Source organism: Galleria mellonella, unplaced genomic scaffold (genome assembly GCF_026898425.1).
Source record: "Galleria mellonella isolate WM207_F2 unplaced genomic scaffold, CSIRO_AGI_GalMel_v1 utg28, whole genome shotgun sequence".
Classification (NCBI taxonomy): Eukaryota; Metazoa; Arthropoda; class Insecta; order Lepidoptera; family Pyralidae; genus Galleria; species Galleria mellonella.
The window spans coordinates 2656124-2674918 of record NW_026442064.1 but is presented as its reverse complement, the minus strand read 5'-3'; the positions used below and the strand labels follow the sequence as shown (position 1 = coordinate 2674918).

Here is an 18795-nt window from a genome sequence, read left to right as displayed (position 1 = left end):
TTTTTTTTTATCAGTGTTCCATATACTAACACATACAATGTATTTTAATGTATTATTTAATAAAGAAAATAAGTATTTACATATTAAAAAGATGCAGAAATTATAAGATAAAATAAATATAGAAGTTATAAAGGAATCACTTATAACTCATAACATCAACCGAAATTGTATGAAAAAGTTGACCCGTTTTTCTCGAAGCATTTCTATGGGACTACCTATATAATCAAAATTTTAAAGGTACCGTGTATATGACGCTGTTTATTTCTACAGGCTACACTTTACATTAGGGGTCGTATGCTTTTTTATCTTAACAATATCTCAAAATATAATAAACACTTACTGTCTTTTGAGAGTACGCAGTTTGTTGTCGCCATCTTTAAATTAGGCAGTGAAACGAATACTCCTTTGTACTGTAATCTTGAAAGTAAAAAATCTGTAACCGAAATAAATATTACAATATAAATAATTTATAACATACGATAAAACATCATAGCACGATCGACAAGCACGCATAAATACATGGAAGATTCAGTAAAACAATAAAAACAAGTTATGAATAATGTACAAAATATATATGACGAAAAATCATTAACTCAATTAAATCTAATTAATTCAATAATACAAGTAGCTCAGTCCAGAGATTGAAATCAATTGCTATACTTATTTTTGCGCCGGAAAAACTATAAATATTATTTTTTCAATATAATAAAATAGAAAATCTAGATTTAAGGCTTCTACGTATCTCATTATCACGTTTCGATCTACCAGTACCAGGAGACATTTTGCTGATGTTCAATAATTTATATATAATAATTTATTTATATATAAATTCAGGCACTCCATCTAGTGGGAGGATGGAGGAGGTCCTACACTGCGTTTACCCATACGTGGTCGCCACTCAACATTTTTTCCCCATCGGTTGTCAGTTCTTCGAGCTATATGACCAGCCCATTGCCACTTCAGCGTTGCTTATCCTTGAGTGACGACCTGAAATGCGTTGCAGGAAGTCAGTGGTTGCAGGTTATGGCAGTCTATGGGGGAGGCTTATGTCCTGCAGTAAAAAGATAATGGCTGATATGATGTTATATATAAATTGCGTTAAATTCAGAATTGGAATTGGTAGAGAATGCCATCAGGATTGAAGTCCGCTCTGTAGACACATTTTAATGTATGCAAAAATATAAATAAATAAAGTATATTGCTATAAAAGACTAACATACCCAGTTCTAACAATCCATTCCCTCCGCCATTACAGAGTACCGACCGAACTACAGATGCATACCATCTGTTTTCAGACAACACACAAAAATGGGGGGAAAGGGATTACTAATAATGTGATCCTATTACTAGCAATATACTTGATATGAGGTTCCCAAAGAGGGTTAACGTCAGACAGGTGCCCGGTCGTAAAACTAAAAACCAAGTCTTTTTGTAATATGGACAAAATCATATTACGCCGACCCCAAATTATTGGGATAAGGGTAAGAAGATGATGATGATGAGGTCGACCATCGCGCGATTTCTCTCGGAAACTATCGTCATTCTGTAGTGTGTATCCCTCAATAGTGTCCTTTGCAGGTATATACCAATAGCGCAGGCGGAGTCAAAGTTAATTTTTAACCATTAAAAAAACAGTTGTCACCGTCAAATACGCAGTCAACATGATTTATTTAAAATTTCTTAAGAACTATTCAATTTCAATATAAGTTTATCATTTGGTAATACCCAGACGATTTTAATGGTACATTAGAAGTATTAACCTTTTAAAAATCGTTTACTTCTATGACCTTGAACCCTTCTCCCTAAAAACTTGAACGACCTTACACTCTACACAAGTTGTAACAGTATTATCTATACGAGTATACCGTAATCTAAATTCTAAATCAATCTGTCCAACGCCAATTAGGTATATACAACATATAGTTGTATATTTGTAAATATGTGTTTATAAATGTAGCGGACAACATGACTCAGCCGTCACATAAGGTCATGCAAGGTGAAAACTAGAGACCGATAGGTCCAAAAACTTGCGCAACGGCAACCTTGTAAACACACCCTATTTTAATAGACTATTAACATGTAAACCCTAGTACACACTGTACTTTGTGGTGACCGGTTCAAGAAAAATCTGTAATTGGGAATAAGTAAGCCTATTTATAGATAGTATTATAGTATTATAAATGTGAAAGTTCGTAAGGATTTTTGGATGTTGATTATTCAATGGATTTGAATGAAATTTGGTATACGAATAATTTATATTATAAATGAATACAAAAGATAATTACCGGTTTGAATATTATTATATATATATTATGACATGATATTATACATATGTAAAATTACAATTAAAATTTATCGTATAACAGTAATGAATGGCAAATACTTCAATGACATTTTGTTGAAATTAATTTTGTAATAACAATATTATTGTATGTCTAATAACATTTCAACAATTATTTAATTATATTATTATAATATTACGTCATCAGAACTTGGAAATAAATGAAAGTAATACAATTATTAGAAGAAAGATGTAAAAATAGTTTAAACAATTTCATTTCAAAGTTTTCATACCTACTTTCTTAAAGTCTAAATTGTTTTTATTGTCGTTAAATACTACATGATTTTTCTTTAATTTTCATTAGATAAACCCTTGAATCCTAGTTTAAAAAATCTAAACTAACGACCAACAGCATAAAAAACATAACTTCTAATTAAAAAAACCAATTTGTAATTCGAGAAACATAAAATTACGGTACGTTTCTCTCTGTAACTTAATGAAATCTATACGAATATTAATCTGTATAAATAAAACAAAAACTAACTCGACTTTGTTACACCATTCGTAACTCCAGTACGGCTGGACAGAATTTGATGAGCTATGATTTATTGGATTCATTTCCTCCCCGAATAGCAGAGTAACTATTAAAATATTGTAAAGATTCCCCTAAAAATAAAATCTGGAAATAATTATTATAAACTGTTAGGCGGTACGAAGTTCACCGGGTCAGCTAGTAAACATATGAACAAAGGAATAAATTGATCTGACCATAGTCTGCTGACATAGATTAATATTAATCAATAAATAGTCGATTAAATAAACTGCATGTTTCGTTTTGTTATTATATTAATTTCATTTAGTGAGTGTTTCCGTTGTTACAACAAAACTTGTATTTTATTATTAAATATTATTGAAACAGGACATAATTTGCTTATATAGACTTAATTAGTCTATAATAAGTATAGTGAGTTACCACCACATTTAGTTAAAGGACACGGATTTAAGTTCGATAGTTAAAAAGTATGTATGTGTTTTAAATTGGTACTTATATAAAATCATTGAGTTATAAATATTCTTGATTTCAGAGTTCATCATAAATGATCCAACTTTATTTTTAAATACAAATACAAATAATTTTTATTCGAATAGACTTATTTACAAACACTTTTAAATCGCTATTTTCTTTTTAAATCTACTGCAGAGTTCGGAATGTTGTTATCTGTTGAGAAGAGCCCGCAAGAAACTCAACAATTACTCTTTTAAATCTCTATTAACATTATGTGTATTTATTTAAATGTTTAAATAATATATTGTAATTTATATGTTTGTACCATACAGTTCTCATCTAATAAATTGTATGACGCAGTGTCTGCATATGCCTAAAAGTGGACAGGTATGGTCAGACGACTAGTTATAGGTACAAAGTATGCACGATCATACGCAATTATCTTTATATTTTTTACTTGTTTTCCACCAAATACAGTATTGGCAAGTTATGCTGTTTAAATTACTAATGTCTTGGTTAAAAAAATCTTTTATAGCAAATAAATTGCGGGGAATGAAATGCAGAAAGGTAGATTCGCATAGACAAAGTAGTTGCTGTTCAAAACGAATAGTTTAAACGTATTATTTGAAAAAAAAAAACAAAATTATTTATATTTATACCCACCTTAATAACTAGCTCGACGTTATAGCGACCTTGTTATTTTTAATAGTATTCCAATAGTGAAAAATGCTTACAGTGGATGTCGTGCCGACATTCGATGGGTGGAACTGGATCATACTCGTATACAGTCTTTGGACAGTTTCTTAGAATTGTTTGGGAACTGGCACTCCTGGGGACCGCTCAATCACTAATTAGTCTACCTACTGAGAATGCTTACACTACGCCTATAATTTCGACCATCTAAAGTAGTATGCGGAATAAATCCGCGCAAACAAAATACATTGTGAAAATTTTTTAGTAATAAATCATTTATATACGTAATACATATAAATCATTTATAAGCATAATTTAGTAGTTTTGTTTTTCATTCTTATTTTGTATGTAGTTTTTATCATATTTTTTTTTTTGTATTAAAAATCAACCTATTCTGTGAATATCCACCTCTGTGAATGTTGAGTACGATTATAATTGGAATGCAAACTTATAATGCTATTGTTTAATTCTATTGCTAAAAATTTTGTTTGTAATCTGTTGTTGTATCACAGAAGTAAATAAATATCGAACACCTGCATCACAAAATTACGTATATTTTTATATTAACCTATTAACTTTTTTTTTATACAACTTAGAATAGCAAACAAACTGACGGTCCACCTGATGGAAAGAGGTAACCGTCGCCTATAGACATGAGGTGTGCCATGGACATAACAGAGTATACTGTTTCGCCCATGATACCCCCCATGCGTTGCCATTCCTGAGGACTCAGGTGTTATTCCTCTGTATCCAGTAAATTCACGCCGTATCCCACCCTACAAACCGAAACACAGCCATGCAATCACAACTGCTTCACGGTTGAAACACGAATGGGACAGAGGTACCCAAGCAAACGACTTTTGTACAAAGTCTCCCTCTGGTATCAAAATATAATAATGTCTCCCTCGAAAACCATTGTTCCAGGTGTGTTCATCATGATGGGCTAACTGATCTGCCTTTCCATTCTCACCTGTCATCCCTCACTGGTGTCCGGCTCGCGTATACCGTTAGCACAGACGGGGTTACCATTCAATTATCATCCATTAAAAAAAAACTAAGAGTAAGCAACCTGGGTGTATCTTATTATATTTTTGTTCATTTTTCATTTACACCGAAGTTCATTAGAAAGTTTTATAAGTAGATGAACATGTGCAAAAGTCAGCGACGGGATTTTACGAAGAGCGCCCTAAATATATACAGGAAGTGAAACTTGCATATACAACAATTTCCGTTGTCTATCTCATTTCTTATTATTCATTTATTTGGCGTTTCTCAAGAACAAATTGTCTATGACAGCCATTGACGGAGGCCGAGCGATAGACAAGATACGTACCGGATCGACTGTGGTGCTAGCAATGAGGTGATGGCGGTCAATTTAATTATACGCGTAATTACATATAGGGTAACAGGTAATAAATTAGCAAGTGGACGTGATAACGAATAATAAGTTTTGCAGTGGATGGTCGACATACATTTTATACGGTTGTCAGCATTGATTTTTTTTTATTACGATACGTTGTATACCAAAGATTAAGGAGAGTATCTTTATACGATCAGAAAATGATTGTAAAAAAAATCCAATTAAAACAAACATTTGTCCAAGTAATTTAAATGTATCATGTCAATAATTAAAGATATTTAAACCGAAGAAAATTTGATAATTTGGAACAAATCATTACGATAGACATTAGCTGTATGGTAAGAGTCCTTTGCCTGTTCCTTTGAAATAAACGGAATAAAAAAAATGTCACCCTATCGTGAATTAAGTGATTAAAACAATTAGAATAAATAAGATTGCTAATGTTTATCAGTTAATCACCGTTGCCACTTAGAGGCGCTAATTAGAGTTTTATTCAGATTTTATTTTTGGCGCTCTTTAAAACTTTGTTATTATAGATAATACTATCATTTGTTATATTCAGTAAAATATGTTTTATTCTTAATCTAGACTATTAATTAATTCAGTTGTTAAGAAGTAAAATCTGTATAGGTTACCCAAATCAAATTCGTCTAAAATCATATCATAGTTACGTGGGGGAAAGGGACTGTTATTAATGGGGTTTAAGAGCCTCTTTGCTAGCAATATACCCTATCAGGTCGACGTCCACGTGGTTCCTTCTGGAAACTACCGTGATTAATTTATCGTTGAATTCGTCACGATGGGCTAACTGACCTGCCTTTTCATCCTCACCTATCACAGGTGAGGTTACCATGCCATTTTCACCCATTAAAGAAACATAGTTATTTTGCTAACTTTTACGTTTATATAAATAATAATAATTTGTCAATACATGTTAATTATTGTGTTTATAATAAATCATAAAGAACTACATGGGACAGATAAAGGAAACACTAGGTGTCATGGCGCTGGGCGCATGGTTTAGGATATGGCCTGGGATAGAGTGGACTGGAAGAGGACGCATGGATTAGTTGCACCGACAAGGAGAAACTCTTAAATGAAAAGACAAGAAGATAATAAATCACGACAAGGTTTGTATGAAAGAAAATCTTTAAAAGGTTGTATGGAAAATTAAAATATTTGGGTTTAAATATTCAATATAAAAAAAAAATGAGTGAGTGAGAAGGAAGTTTTGGTCTTATTTTGTTCACTGACACACTCGTATGGTGCTAGGGAGGAAAGAAACTAATTTATAACATTAGAGTAGAATTTAATTTAGAAGTCAATTCAAGACTTTAATTTCTTTACGCTTCAAAATGCATTGCTGGCAAAGATCACGAGCCGGCGACCGGTTTGGGAAACACACCGTACAAGGTACCACAATAAAACTGTTAATTAATTATAACCATCTCCAGTAACTACCATAATTTGTTTATTATATAACTACAAGTGTGTGAGTGGTTTATTGTATTTATTTACTAGCTTTTCCCCGTGACTTCGTGTGTGTAAATTTTGGAAATAGAAAAAAACAATGAATTAGGTAACTTTAAAATCAAATAAAACACATCGCCAAATTTTATATACGTCATTCAGACCGTATACATTTTATACAGTAGTTTATACGTTATACGAACACAAACACACATACAAATAAAAATTGTATTTCGTAATATAATAGGTAAGTTTGATAAGTACAAATATTTTTTTTAAATATAAAAAAATATTAAAATTTTAATTTGATATTATAAATAATAATATTATTGAATTTTTGAGCTGTGATAAACGAGTATTATTCCCAATTATTAAAATGATAAAATAATAAAAACGCATACAATAAAATTATGTAAATAACGTTTTAAATATTTTCTAATATAGAGTGTAGTATATAGTATTATACATAGTATAATATATAGTATTCACTATAAATACTAATATATAGTAATTTAAATAATTATCAATTTTTCTTATCTGTATAAATTACCTTTTATTCCGTGAATTTTGGAAATAGGCAAGTATATTTAATATTGTGTTCCATTAGAAACCGACTTCAATTGTGGAAAGCCCAGATATTTTAATTTAAAAACTAAACTACTAAAACGTTCTTTTTTTAAATTTCTCTAAGACGAATTTGTAAATAAAAAAAAATCTATTAAATCGGTTTATAAGTGACAGAGTTACCTCAGTAACGAACATAAAAAAAAAATACAACAGAACTGATAGTCTTCATGTTTTGAAGTCGATTGAAAATCTGTTTACCTTTTCGTAAAGTTTATTTGAGACAGACTACGAAATCGCTATCCTCTTATGCCTCGAGCGAGGCGTCAGAGAGGCAAATATGTGCACATATATGGAAGGTAGGTGGCAACAGATTGTACCACGCGATTATATCACCGGCGCGGGACAGCCTGCTGTTCACTCACAACTATGGTTTTTGTACGTTTTAATTACTATCTCACTAGCATACTGTATTTTTTTATGCTACATAGTACGGCAAACAGACTGACGACCCGCCTTGCAGGAAGTGCTAACCGTCGCCTATAGACATGAACGGCACCATAGACAACGTAAACATATTTTTTTTACTAATCACAAACGCTGACGTTCTGATGAAAAGAAAAAATGCGGTCTAAGATGAAGCTCTAGGGTCCACGCCTATTCATATTTACCTTAAATTGATGCGGATTGTATTTGTATGGAAAACCATAAGAAGGGAGAGAGTTTTACTCTCTACCCGTATGCACGATGAAAGACGCAAAATACATGCAATTTCACTGTATAATATATTGTAATGATTTGGTAGCAGGATCGTCATCAGCATATTTTTTGCCTTCCAATCCCTTCCTCCTCCCCATCATCATTCACTGCTGCCCCTTCAATGTATACATTGATGTATCGAGTATACATATGTATACATAGTATATAAGTTCAGAAAAGTCACCATTCCGTTCTCATCACATTATTATAATTTATAATATGTTTACAAAATTTCGTCAATCAAAAAAGTTCAATTAAAAAATTTAACTGCAAATAGTTATCTAAAAACATTTTTTTAATTGTCTAAACAAATAATTTTATTTAATTAAAAAATATTATGAATGTTATATTTTTGAAGACAACACTCTGAAATATTTGAAATAAAAAAAAATTTAAAGTATCATTCATGTTATTAGTTATTAAAATATTTAAATCGTTTAACTATGATTAAAATTTATTTATATTTTAAATTATTAATTTCATAATCTTTTTTATGACAACATTCTGAAATATATTAAAACAAAAAAAAAAATTAAAGAAAGAACCTTTCGGAATGATTGTTAATCAAATTATTGCAAATTATTTAATTATAATTAAAATTTATTTATATTTAATAATACGTTGTACGTGATTTAAAGAAACGATTAGCTATTTAATAGTATTATCTCGTTAAAAATATAAAAACCACAAATCTCCCATAAATTTATTTTAACTATTGAAGTGTTTTTTATATTTTTCTTTTGCGCTAAATTCCCGGTTTTTTTATTTTTTTTGTGCAAGTTAGAATGGCAAACAAGCTAACGGGCCACTTGACGGATAGTGGTAACCGTCGCCTATAGACATGAGCAGTACCATGGACATAACAGAGTATACTGTTTCGCCTATGATACCCCCGATGCGTTGGCATTCCTGAGGACTCAGGTGTTATTTCTCTGTACCTTGTAACTTCACGCCATATCCCACCCTTCAAACTGGTAGTAACATTAATAGGACAGAGGTATCCAAGTAAACGACTTTTGTACAAAGTCTGGTTAAATGAAAATGGTTGATGTGAAAGAAAGGGACAAAACAATAGCTATAGTTTTGTCTTGTCGACTTCGTGTGACTGATACATATTTATTTACTTCATTTACATTTTTAAAGCCTATGCCCTTCTACATTTCTACAACAAAACAAACTTATAACTATACCTATGTTTATGGAAATGATTGATTGATAATTAAAGATATTAGTAAGAAGAAGTTTCTCAATTCGACTGTTTTTTACAACACAGGGGGCAAAGAAGCATGCGGCTCACCTGATGGTAGAGACTACCGCCGGCCATGATCACCCACAACACCAAAGGCATTGCAGGTGTGCTGCCGGCCTTTTAAAAAGATGTCGTCTCGCGTGTCTATTTTTATGTACGTATATATATATATATATATATATATACCGTTAAACACATGCGGAGAGTTTAAAATCATCCATTAAAAAGAAAAAAAAAAACAAAGTCACTTGATCGTCTATTGATGCGATAATATAAATTTGGCACTCTGGCAATTATATTTAGGAACATTTTTCTGGGCCAAAATCTTAAATTTTATTTAAGCGCAATTTCACCCATAACATATAGTATGCAGTTACAAAATGCGCGCCTTTAAATTTGCCTTATATGGAGATCTCGCGGATGCGTTATGCAAACTTTAGCCATATGGGATTATCGGCAACAAACATCACGCTACGTCATAATGGGGTCAGGCAATAATAGTAAATAACTGACTCAAACACATACATGGTTTAGTAAATCAACATATGTAACAATGGAATATTAAAGTGTGCGATTGACCGATAAACATTTATAGGTCAAATATTCAAATTTTTGTCAGATCGTATCAACGTCTAACTGAAATAGCCAAAAGCTGTCGTAATAAAAACCATAGGGAGCGAAGGGATCGATGGGAGTGAAGGAAGATGTTAGTGATGCGGACTACAGTCCCATTGCTAGCAATATACCTAATCAGGTCTTTTTTTTTAATGGGTGAAAATGGTATGGTAACCCCGCCTACGCTAACGGGATACGCTGGCGGAGCACCAGTGAAGGGTGATAGATGAGAATGAAAACAGGCCAGTTAGCCCGTCATGATGAATTCATCAGGAATCAACCATGATAGTTTTCTTGATAGTTAGATGATAGTTTTAGATATTGCTAGCAATGGGATTCTCAGTCTCCGTTACTAACAATCCCTTTCCCTCCTACCTTATCAGGTCGACCTTCAAGTTGACCTCTCTCTTGAAACCATCGTGCTGATTTCCAGCTGTATTCATCACAATGGCCTAACTGACTTGCCTTTTCATTCTCACCTATCATCCCTCATCGATGTCCCGCCAGCGTATACTGTTAGCTCAAGCGGGACATTCCATTATCATCCACTAGCGACCCGTCCCGGCGTGGTACGGGTGGACATTTTTAACATTTCCCTTCACTGCTCTGCTCCTATTGATCGTAGCGTGATGAAAAGTATACTATAACCTGCCCAGGAGTACGAAGAATAATTGTACCAAGTTTCATTAAAATCCATCGAGTAGTTTTTGTTTCTATAACGAACATACAAACAGACAGACAAAAATTTTACTGATTGTATTTTTGGCATAAGTATCGATCACTCCCTGATAGTTATTTTGGAAATATATTTCATGTACAGAATTGATCTCTCTACAGATTTATTATAAGTATAGATTTTGTTATATTTTTGTTTTTGTTAGCCTGTATGTTTGTATCGGCATCGCGCAATAACTACTGTACAAAATTGGATGCCGTTTTTAGTATTGCGAAGGTAGAGCTTAAAATCTAGTATTTATATATTGTTTCGATATGCCACCTAGGAGTAGTATATGTCATGACAAAACAACGTAACTTTAATGGGTGATTTTTGGTCGAGAGATTATCAGTACGCTGAGATTTATGTAAGTACTTACGTACTTTCGAAATCTACGCATACGAAGCAACGGAAAAAAGCTAGTCTAATATATGAATGAAATTAAACATTGATAAACAAGGGATTGAATACCTATATTATACTAAATACAATAGCTACTATTTAAAAAAAAATAAATAACAAAAGCAATTGTACCGATTAGCAAACAAACATATGGTATTTGCAAATGCGAGTAATGGACAAACTTGACATCTCATATGAGAGGCCAAGAATCTTTTCAAAGAGATTTCACGCCGGCTGGTGGAAACCTCTGGCGACCAGGAGGCTGGCCTATACTTTGGTCAACGCATTTCCATTGCTATTCAGCGTGGAAATGCAGCAAGTATCCTAGGCACCCTACCAGCTGGCAGTGATCTCAAAGAATTTTTTTATCTTTAAATATATATTTCATTTTTTTTTATTTTTTAATTACTTATCTCTAATTATATATCTAAATTAACTATCTTTTTATATAACTACATATATAATTTTAATTATACATCTCATATTATACTTTTCGATACAAACACAAAAGAATACAAATAACACCTTTAACTATTTAGACATAAACACTAAACAGTTTTCATTTAATACATATAAAGCTACGGTGCAAGTTTTGTACGACAATATACAAGGGTCACCTTAAAAGCATTTCGAAATTCTTTCCGATGTTCCGTAGATAAAAAAAAAATAAAATTTATTGTCGACATCCCGCTGTTATCTATGACCGCCGTCTATGACTCCACAGCGGAATTCCTTTGCTCTCTACTGTAACTTTAATACGTGCTAGGGATTATTAATATTGTACAGTTAGGTACTTTAATGATTATCGATAAATTTTAATCCCAACGGACTCATTTAACACCAGTTTTGTAATATATATATATAAATGAAAAGAAAGCTATAGCTAATATCTACAAGATTGTATTTTGAAAGATAGGTATTTTGAAACCCCACTAATATAAATTTGATACCTTGTAAACATATTTGTACATTTATTACTCCATCACACTTAAACGCTTTTGAATAATATGTATTAAGATATAACCTAAGGTCGTGTGGTCCGGCATAGAATAGGCCACCCCTGGGGGGAAAGGGATTGTTAGTAATGGAGACTGAGAATCCCATTGCTAGCAATATACCCAACCAGGTCGACCTCCTCGCGGTTCCCCCTGGAAACTATCATGGTTAATTTCTGATGAATTCATCATGATGGGCTAACTGGCCTGTTTTCATTCTCATCTATCACCCTTCACTGGTGCTTCGCCAGCGTATCCCGTTAGTGCAGGCCATTAGGTAGTACCATACCATTTTCATCCATCAAAAAAAAAAAGGCCTCCCCTTCCTTTCCCGTGGGTGTCGTAAAAGCCGACTAAGGGAGGGCGAGGGATTGGCAGTAGCGTCCCTCTTAAAACATCTATAAAGCCTGATTGCGGTTGTCAATTCGCCTGCCAAGCGTGGCAACTACTGGTAATCCCTCCCCCCAGAGGGAGGCTTATGTTCAACAGTGAACTGTTAAAGGCTGACATGATGATGGCGATGAAGATATACCCTATCCGTGTACCAAATTTCACTGAAATTCGGTCAGCCATTTTAAAGAACTTTGCTTACATGAATCATACTATGTGTTGTAAGAATAAATCCTAAGTTAAATAATTTAGCGGGCAAACCGGCGGACAACCGTTAGTTAGATATATATGTATCACTACATAGTATGAAACAAAGTCGCTGCCGTTGTCTGTCCGTCCGTTATGTATGCTTAAATCTTTAAAATTACGCGACGGATTTTGATGCGATTTTTTTTAATAGATAGAGTGATTCAAAAGGAAGGTTTATATGTATAATACATGCATAAAATAATAGAGAAACATTGATAATTTTAGAGGTTTCTAATGTAATGGGGGGCCGGCGGTGCTATTTATTATCAACATTGCACCCGTGCGAAGCTAAAGCGGGTCGCTAGTATAATAATTATAAAACAAAGTCGCTTCCTGCTGTCTTTACGCTTAAATCTTTTAAACTACGCAACAAATTTTAATGCGGTTTTCGTTAATAGACAGAGTGATTCAAAAAGGAATGTTTATACGTATAGTTTAATATCGTTTTGTGATAATTTGTTAATATATGATAACAATTGTTCGAGATATCAGAAGGAATGAAGTCGACTGAGAGTTTTATTTATTTATTTATTTATTCATTAGTACAAATATGTGTACATGGCGGACTTAATGCTAAAAGCATTCTCTCCCAGTCAACCATAGGAAAGTGTCAGAATACTCGAATGCGGTACTACTAATTATTGATATACATACATACTAAAATTACATACATAAATGAATAAATATATAAGAATAATAAATATACTTACACATATATGACATTATACTATATTATACACGAATTTGGGAATTATAATATAAAGCACTTACTGCTCGGATAAAGATAAAAAGTGAGCGTGAACGCTTTTTTTGAAAGACGGTTTAGTCGGTAGTCTCTTAATGGCATCTGGAAGCGCGTTCCAGAGTCGTGAAGAATGTAGAAATCGAGAATGCTGAAATATAACAAAATAATGTACGATGGAACTGTTCCTTTCTATTAGGACTAAAAGTGTTAGCATTCTTTATCATACAGATAGCTTTCTATAACTATTTTAACGTTCGAAAAAATATATTAAATTATATGAAGTTTGAATATATATCATGATGATGATGATGATGATGGTGATGATATAGAGTTTGGAAAATAATTTAGACGCGTACAACAGTAATAATATTAATATATCTCCAATATATAAAATTCTCGTGTCGCGGTGTTTGTTACCAAACTCCTCCGAAACGGCTTTACCGATTTTTATGAAATTTTGTGTGCATATTGGGTAGGTCTGAGAATCGGCCGACATCTTTCTATTTTTCATACCCCTCAATGATAAGGGTGACCCTCCCCAAAACATTATTTTTTTTATTTTTTTGACAAATTTTTACATTTGTATTTTATTATGATTTAGCATTGAAAAATGCATACCAATTCAAATTTTTACGTTTTTATGATCAATCCCTGTTTTTAATCGCAATTTTTATAAGGTAAGGTTTATAGGTTGCATGATGGCAATCCAATATAATAATTGTAGTAGGATAAATTTTCATGTATAGTGCTCGAAATAATGTATATGGTAAAACAACGTTTGCCGAGTCAGCTAGTTATACTCGTATACATATTGTTTCTATATTGCACCCGTGCGGAGCCAGGGCGAGTCGCTCGTTTATCATAATTTAATATTTTTAATATACAGTACAAAATGCTACTCGTGCTAAACAAAAATCAACGTTTGAGTACTTAATAAAATCTTTTCGTTTGCCAATTAATAATACGCATTCGTGACATTTACCGGGGAAAGTAATTCCATCGTTTAAAAACGACCAGCACACTCGACAATTTTATAATTAAGCAATTTGCTTTTAAATTAAATTTATTATTAACATTCCAATTTTATTATTAATCAGCTTTTCTCCGCGGTTCTTTTTGTTGTTTGTTGTAAAAATAGAGTTTTTACAACAAACAACAGTCGTTTTTTATTAATGTTCTATAATCAAAATATAAAATACAAACATACTCGTATAACAATACTAGCTGACTCGGTAAACGTTGTTTTACCGTATACATTATTTCTAGAACTATACATGAAAATATGTCGTACTACAATTATTATATTCGATTGTCATCTTGCAACCCTATTGTGGCATATAAAAATTGCGATTAAACAACAGGGGTTGATCGTAAAAGCGTGAAAATTTGAATTTGTATGTATTTTTCAATGCTAAATCATAATAAAATTAAAATAAAAAAATTGTTAAAAAAATTAAAAAAATATATTTAGAGGTGGGTCAGCCCTATCATTGAGGGGTATGAAAAATAGATGTTGGCCGATTCTCAGACCTACCCGATATGCACACAAAATTTCATAAAAATCAATAAAGCCGTTTCGAAGGAGTTTGGTAACAAACACCGCGACACGAGAATTTTATATATTAGATAATAATTTATCTAACAGTTTTCTATTCTCTTCTAAACTTCACAAAATACAGACTTTTTATTATTTATGGAACTGAGCTTATTATTTTCAACAGTTCTGCCTACGCGAACTGGGATAAAACATACGAAATTTATGTTAATCTAAAATATAGATAGATAGATACTCTTTATTGTTTCCTCCAAAGATTATGGCAAAGTTATTATAAATACGAACAAATATATTATATCTGTATGTAAAATTTTAAAAATTAATGTAGTCGTTTAAGCGTTTGTTAGTAATAGAAACTAAGGGTTCCATTGCTAGCAATATACCCAACAAGACTGACCTTCACGTGGTCCCCCTTGGAAACCATTGTGCTGAAATCCAAGTATATTCATCACGATGGACTAACTGACCTGCCTTTTCATTCTCATCTCTCTTTCCTCACTGGTACCCAGCCAGCGCATAACGTTTTTTTTTTAATGGGTGATAATGGAGTGGTAACACTACCCGCGCCATCGGTATACACCGGCGGGGCACCAGTGAAGGATGATAGGTGAGGATGAAGCAGGTCAATTAGCCTATCGTGAAGAATTCAACAAAAATTGTTCACGATGGTTTCTAGGGGAAACCACGTGGAGATCAACCTAATAGGGCATATTGCTAGCAATGCGGCTATCAAACTCCATTGCTAACAATTTCTTTCCCCCCAGCGCATAACGTTAGCGCAGACGGGGTTACCATTGCATTGTCATCCATTAAAAAAAATATATGATCGACGAAATATGGGCATTTCGAACATTACGTTTACCACGAGGGTAATTCGGTAAATACCTTTGACCGTGCCCTACATTATCGCTGTAAGCATATTTTTTTCTTTCTTAAAAATATATACCACCCTGTATATACATTGTAAAGACTACTACGTTTCTTATTATGTCCTTTAAAAGGTAATAGGTACAAAAATGTCTTATAATAAAGACGCCGCGGAATGCTTAAGCCTGCTTATGGGAGTATCAACTGAATAATTTGGAATTAGGGTTATAAGCGCGCTATATAAGTCTTATGATTTTATTTGGATCCGGACTATTCTTTCAGTGAACCGGTTAGTTATATAAGGATGATTATGTTCCATAAGCCATTCTTTAATAATATACAGGGTGTACCTATCTAACGGAAAAGGTGTATCAATCCATAACCTAATTAATCCTATCAGGCACGGCAGTGTTAGCGCCAAGGCGAACATAGTAGTTTCATCCTTTTCTCGAAGCGACTCACGGCACTTATGACCCCTTTTTAACTTTATTGTGGATAAAGCGAGAAATTAGAATTTTCAGTGATCAAGAGGATATACTATAACTAACTATATTGCCTATATACCTAATAATTTACGAATTATTTCTAGACAAAGTTCTTTTATTATGTCACTGATACACTTACCGATCGTCAAAATTCTAAGGCACTTTAAACAATATCATAAACATCAAATTTTGTATTTTAGTTAGCTTTAAACTTATAAAGGAAGAAAAATTTTAAATTCACAAAATTTCATTATTCTATTTCATTAAATAAAAATATAATAATTATTAAAAATTCCCTTCATTCATTTAAATAACAGAACAAGAAACACAAGAAAAAAAAAAGGGGGATAACCTATAAATAGAAATGAAATCCGTACTTATAAAAGAAAAAAATAATACTATTTCGATTACTAAATAAATCTAAACAGTGCACTTAAGAGTAAAGTATTTTATTAGTAGAATATATAGCAATGCAATTGTCAAGTTAATTAATTAAAATAAATAATTGATTAAATAACTATTATTTACAACAAAGTTATTGAATATGCACTTCGACATGTACTAACTAAAATAACCGACTTGTTTTTACATAAAATCTTATCATTTTTTATAGTTTAAGAACTTCGTTGTAAACTTGGCATTTTTTTACATTTAATGTTTTTGATTTAAATATTAATCTATTACGAAAGTTTGTAACGATAGATGAATGTATGGGCGAATGTTTGGTATTCTTATATGCGAAAATTACTCAAAAAAATTGAATGAAAATTAATAATTACTTAATTTGGTACACGGTTAGGTTACATCCTAACTTAGCTCTTTATCTACTGATTCATATAGACGTAGCCGCGGAATGCAACTAGTAGTGTCATAAAACTAGTCTTGCGCTAATTATAAAAATGTGTATTATGAGTAGTGTTATTATGATTCAGGCAAATATTTCGTACACAATGTTATCAGTGCAGTTAAAGATTTACAAACAAAAGTGTTTACAGCACAGGGTTCATTCCATTCAATATGTTTACTACAAACTATACTATGCTATTCGTTTCCCGAGGTTACGGCCAATGTACTTATTGTAATGTGTTAGTTAACATATAAATTCTCCGTGTACCAAATTTCAATAATAACCGTTCAGCCCTTAGTTGACTAGTTAATACCCGCGACTTTGTCCGCGTGGTTCTTGTTATTTCTGTTTAGTATGTATCGATGTATGTACCTACCTATTTATCATGTCTGGGAACACTAGACCAAAATTAACAAATGACATGTCGTCCTCACTCTTTGCCTTAAGTCAAAATTACTCTATTTAAGTAGTTTGTGTACTAAGCTGTATAGTTACTATAGTTTTTTAATTATCCCTTGGAAACTCTTTAATTTTCCGTGATTAAAAGTATCTAAAATGTTGACCGAAGATGTAAGGTACTATTATGCAAAATTTCATTGAAATCGGTCCAACAGATTTGGAAATTAGCCCATAAAAACAGAGAAACAAAAAAAAATAAAAAAATCTGGATGTGTTCTATTTCAGTTCTAACATTTTCCTGACTCGATTTTTAGGTTTTTTTTTATGTGACCTCTACAATTTTATTACATGTATAGATTGAACAACTAACATTCAAGCAACGTAAAAAACTTCCAAATTAATAATATTAGTGGGTAACTTAAATACGTTTTGCGGTATTTGTGGAAACTAATGTATTTTAAAATACAATACAATAAATTTTAATAATCTGTAATGTTCCGGCGACGCACTCACGTTACTGTTCGTACATCCAGTTTGACAAAAGTTGAAAACACATTATGTCACTAGCGCATACCAATTATGCAAGCGGCGACGTTGCAACATGTCCTATTTGGGACAGAGTTGATTCACGGACAAAACATTCGGTGGTGTACGCCGCGGTCAAGTGCGAGCTGCGTCCGCAGTTAATACGCACCAACAATAGCAAACGGAAGACTTGGCGCTCTTATTACCTTACTACTTTCATTTATTATCGCAGTTAGGTATCTGTTTATGCAAAAATTTTACGAATTCCCTGTATTTATTTTTCATGCTACATCATGGTGACAAAGCAAGCATGCGGTCTACTTGATGGTAACGGAGTTACTGTAGCCTATAAGCGCCTGTACCTAACACCGACCCTTAGGGGGGAAAGGGATTGTTAGTAATGGAGACTGAGAATCCCATTGCTAGCAATATACCCAACCAGGTCGACCTCCTCGCGGTTCTCCCTGAAAACTATCATGGTTAATTCCTGATGAATTCATTATGATGGGGTAACCGGCCTGTTTTCATTCTCATCTATCACCCTTCACTGGTGCTCCGCCAGCGTATCCCGTTAGCGCAGGCGCGATTACCATACCATTTTCAGCCATCAAAAAAAAAAAACAC

At 32.7% G+C, this 18795-nt stretch overlaps 1 protein-coding gene across 3 annotated transcripts in view; it reads right to left on the bottom strand.

The window, feature by feature from the left end:
* LOC113519810 (myosin light chain kinase, smooth muscle-like) overlaps positions 1–18795 on the bottom strand; it is a 42673-nt gene that overhangs the window by 13857 nt on the left and 10021 nt on the right. For 2 of the 3 annotated variants that reach the window (XM_052895441.1, XM_052895442.1), the window contains exons 2-3: positions 766–987; positions 341–433 (exon numbers count right to left, since the gene is read on the bottom strand). In XM_052895441.1, coding sequence (XP_052751401.1) covers positions 341–433; positions 766–781 — 109 coding nt within the window. In that variant the 5' untranslated portion in view covers positions 782–987. The remainder of the gene's footprint in view (positions 1–340; positions 434–765; positions 988–18795) is intronic. The other variant, XM_031911610.2, reaches the window with a different exon arrangement.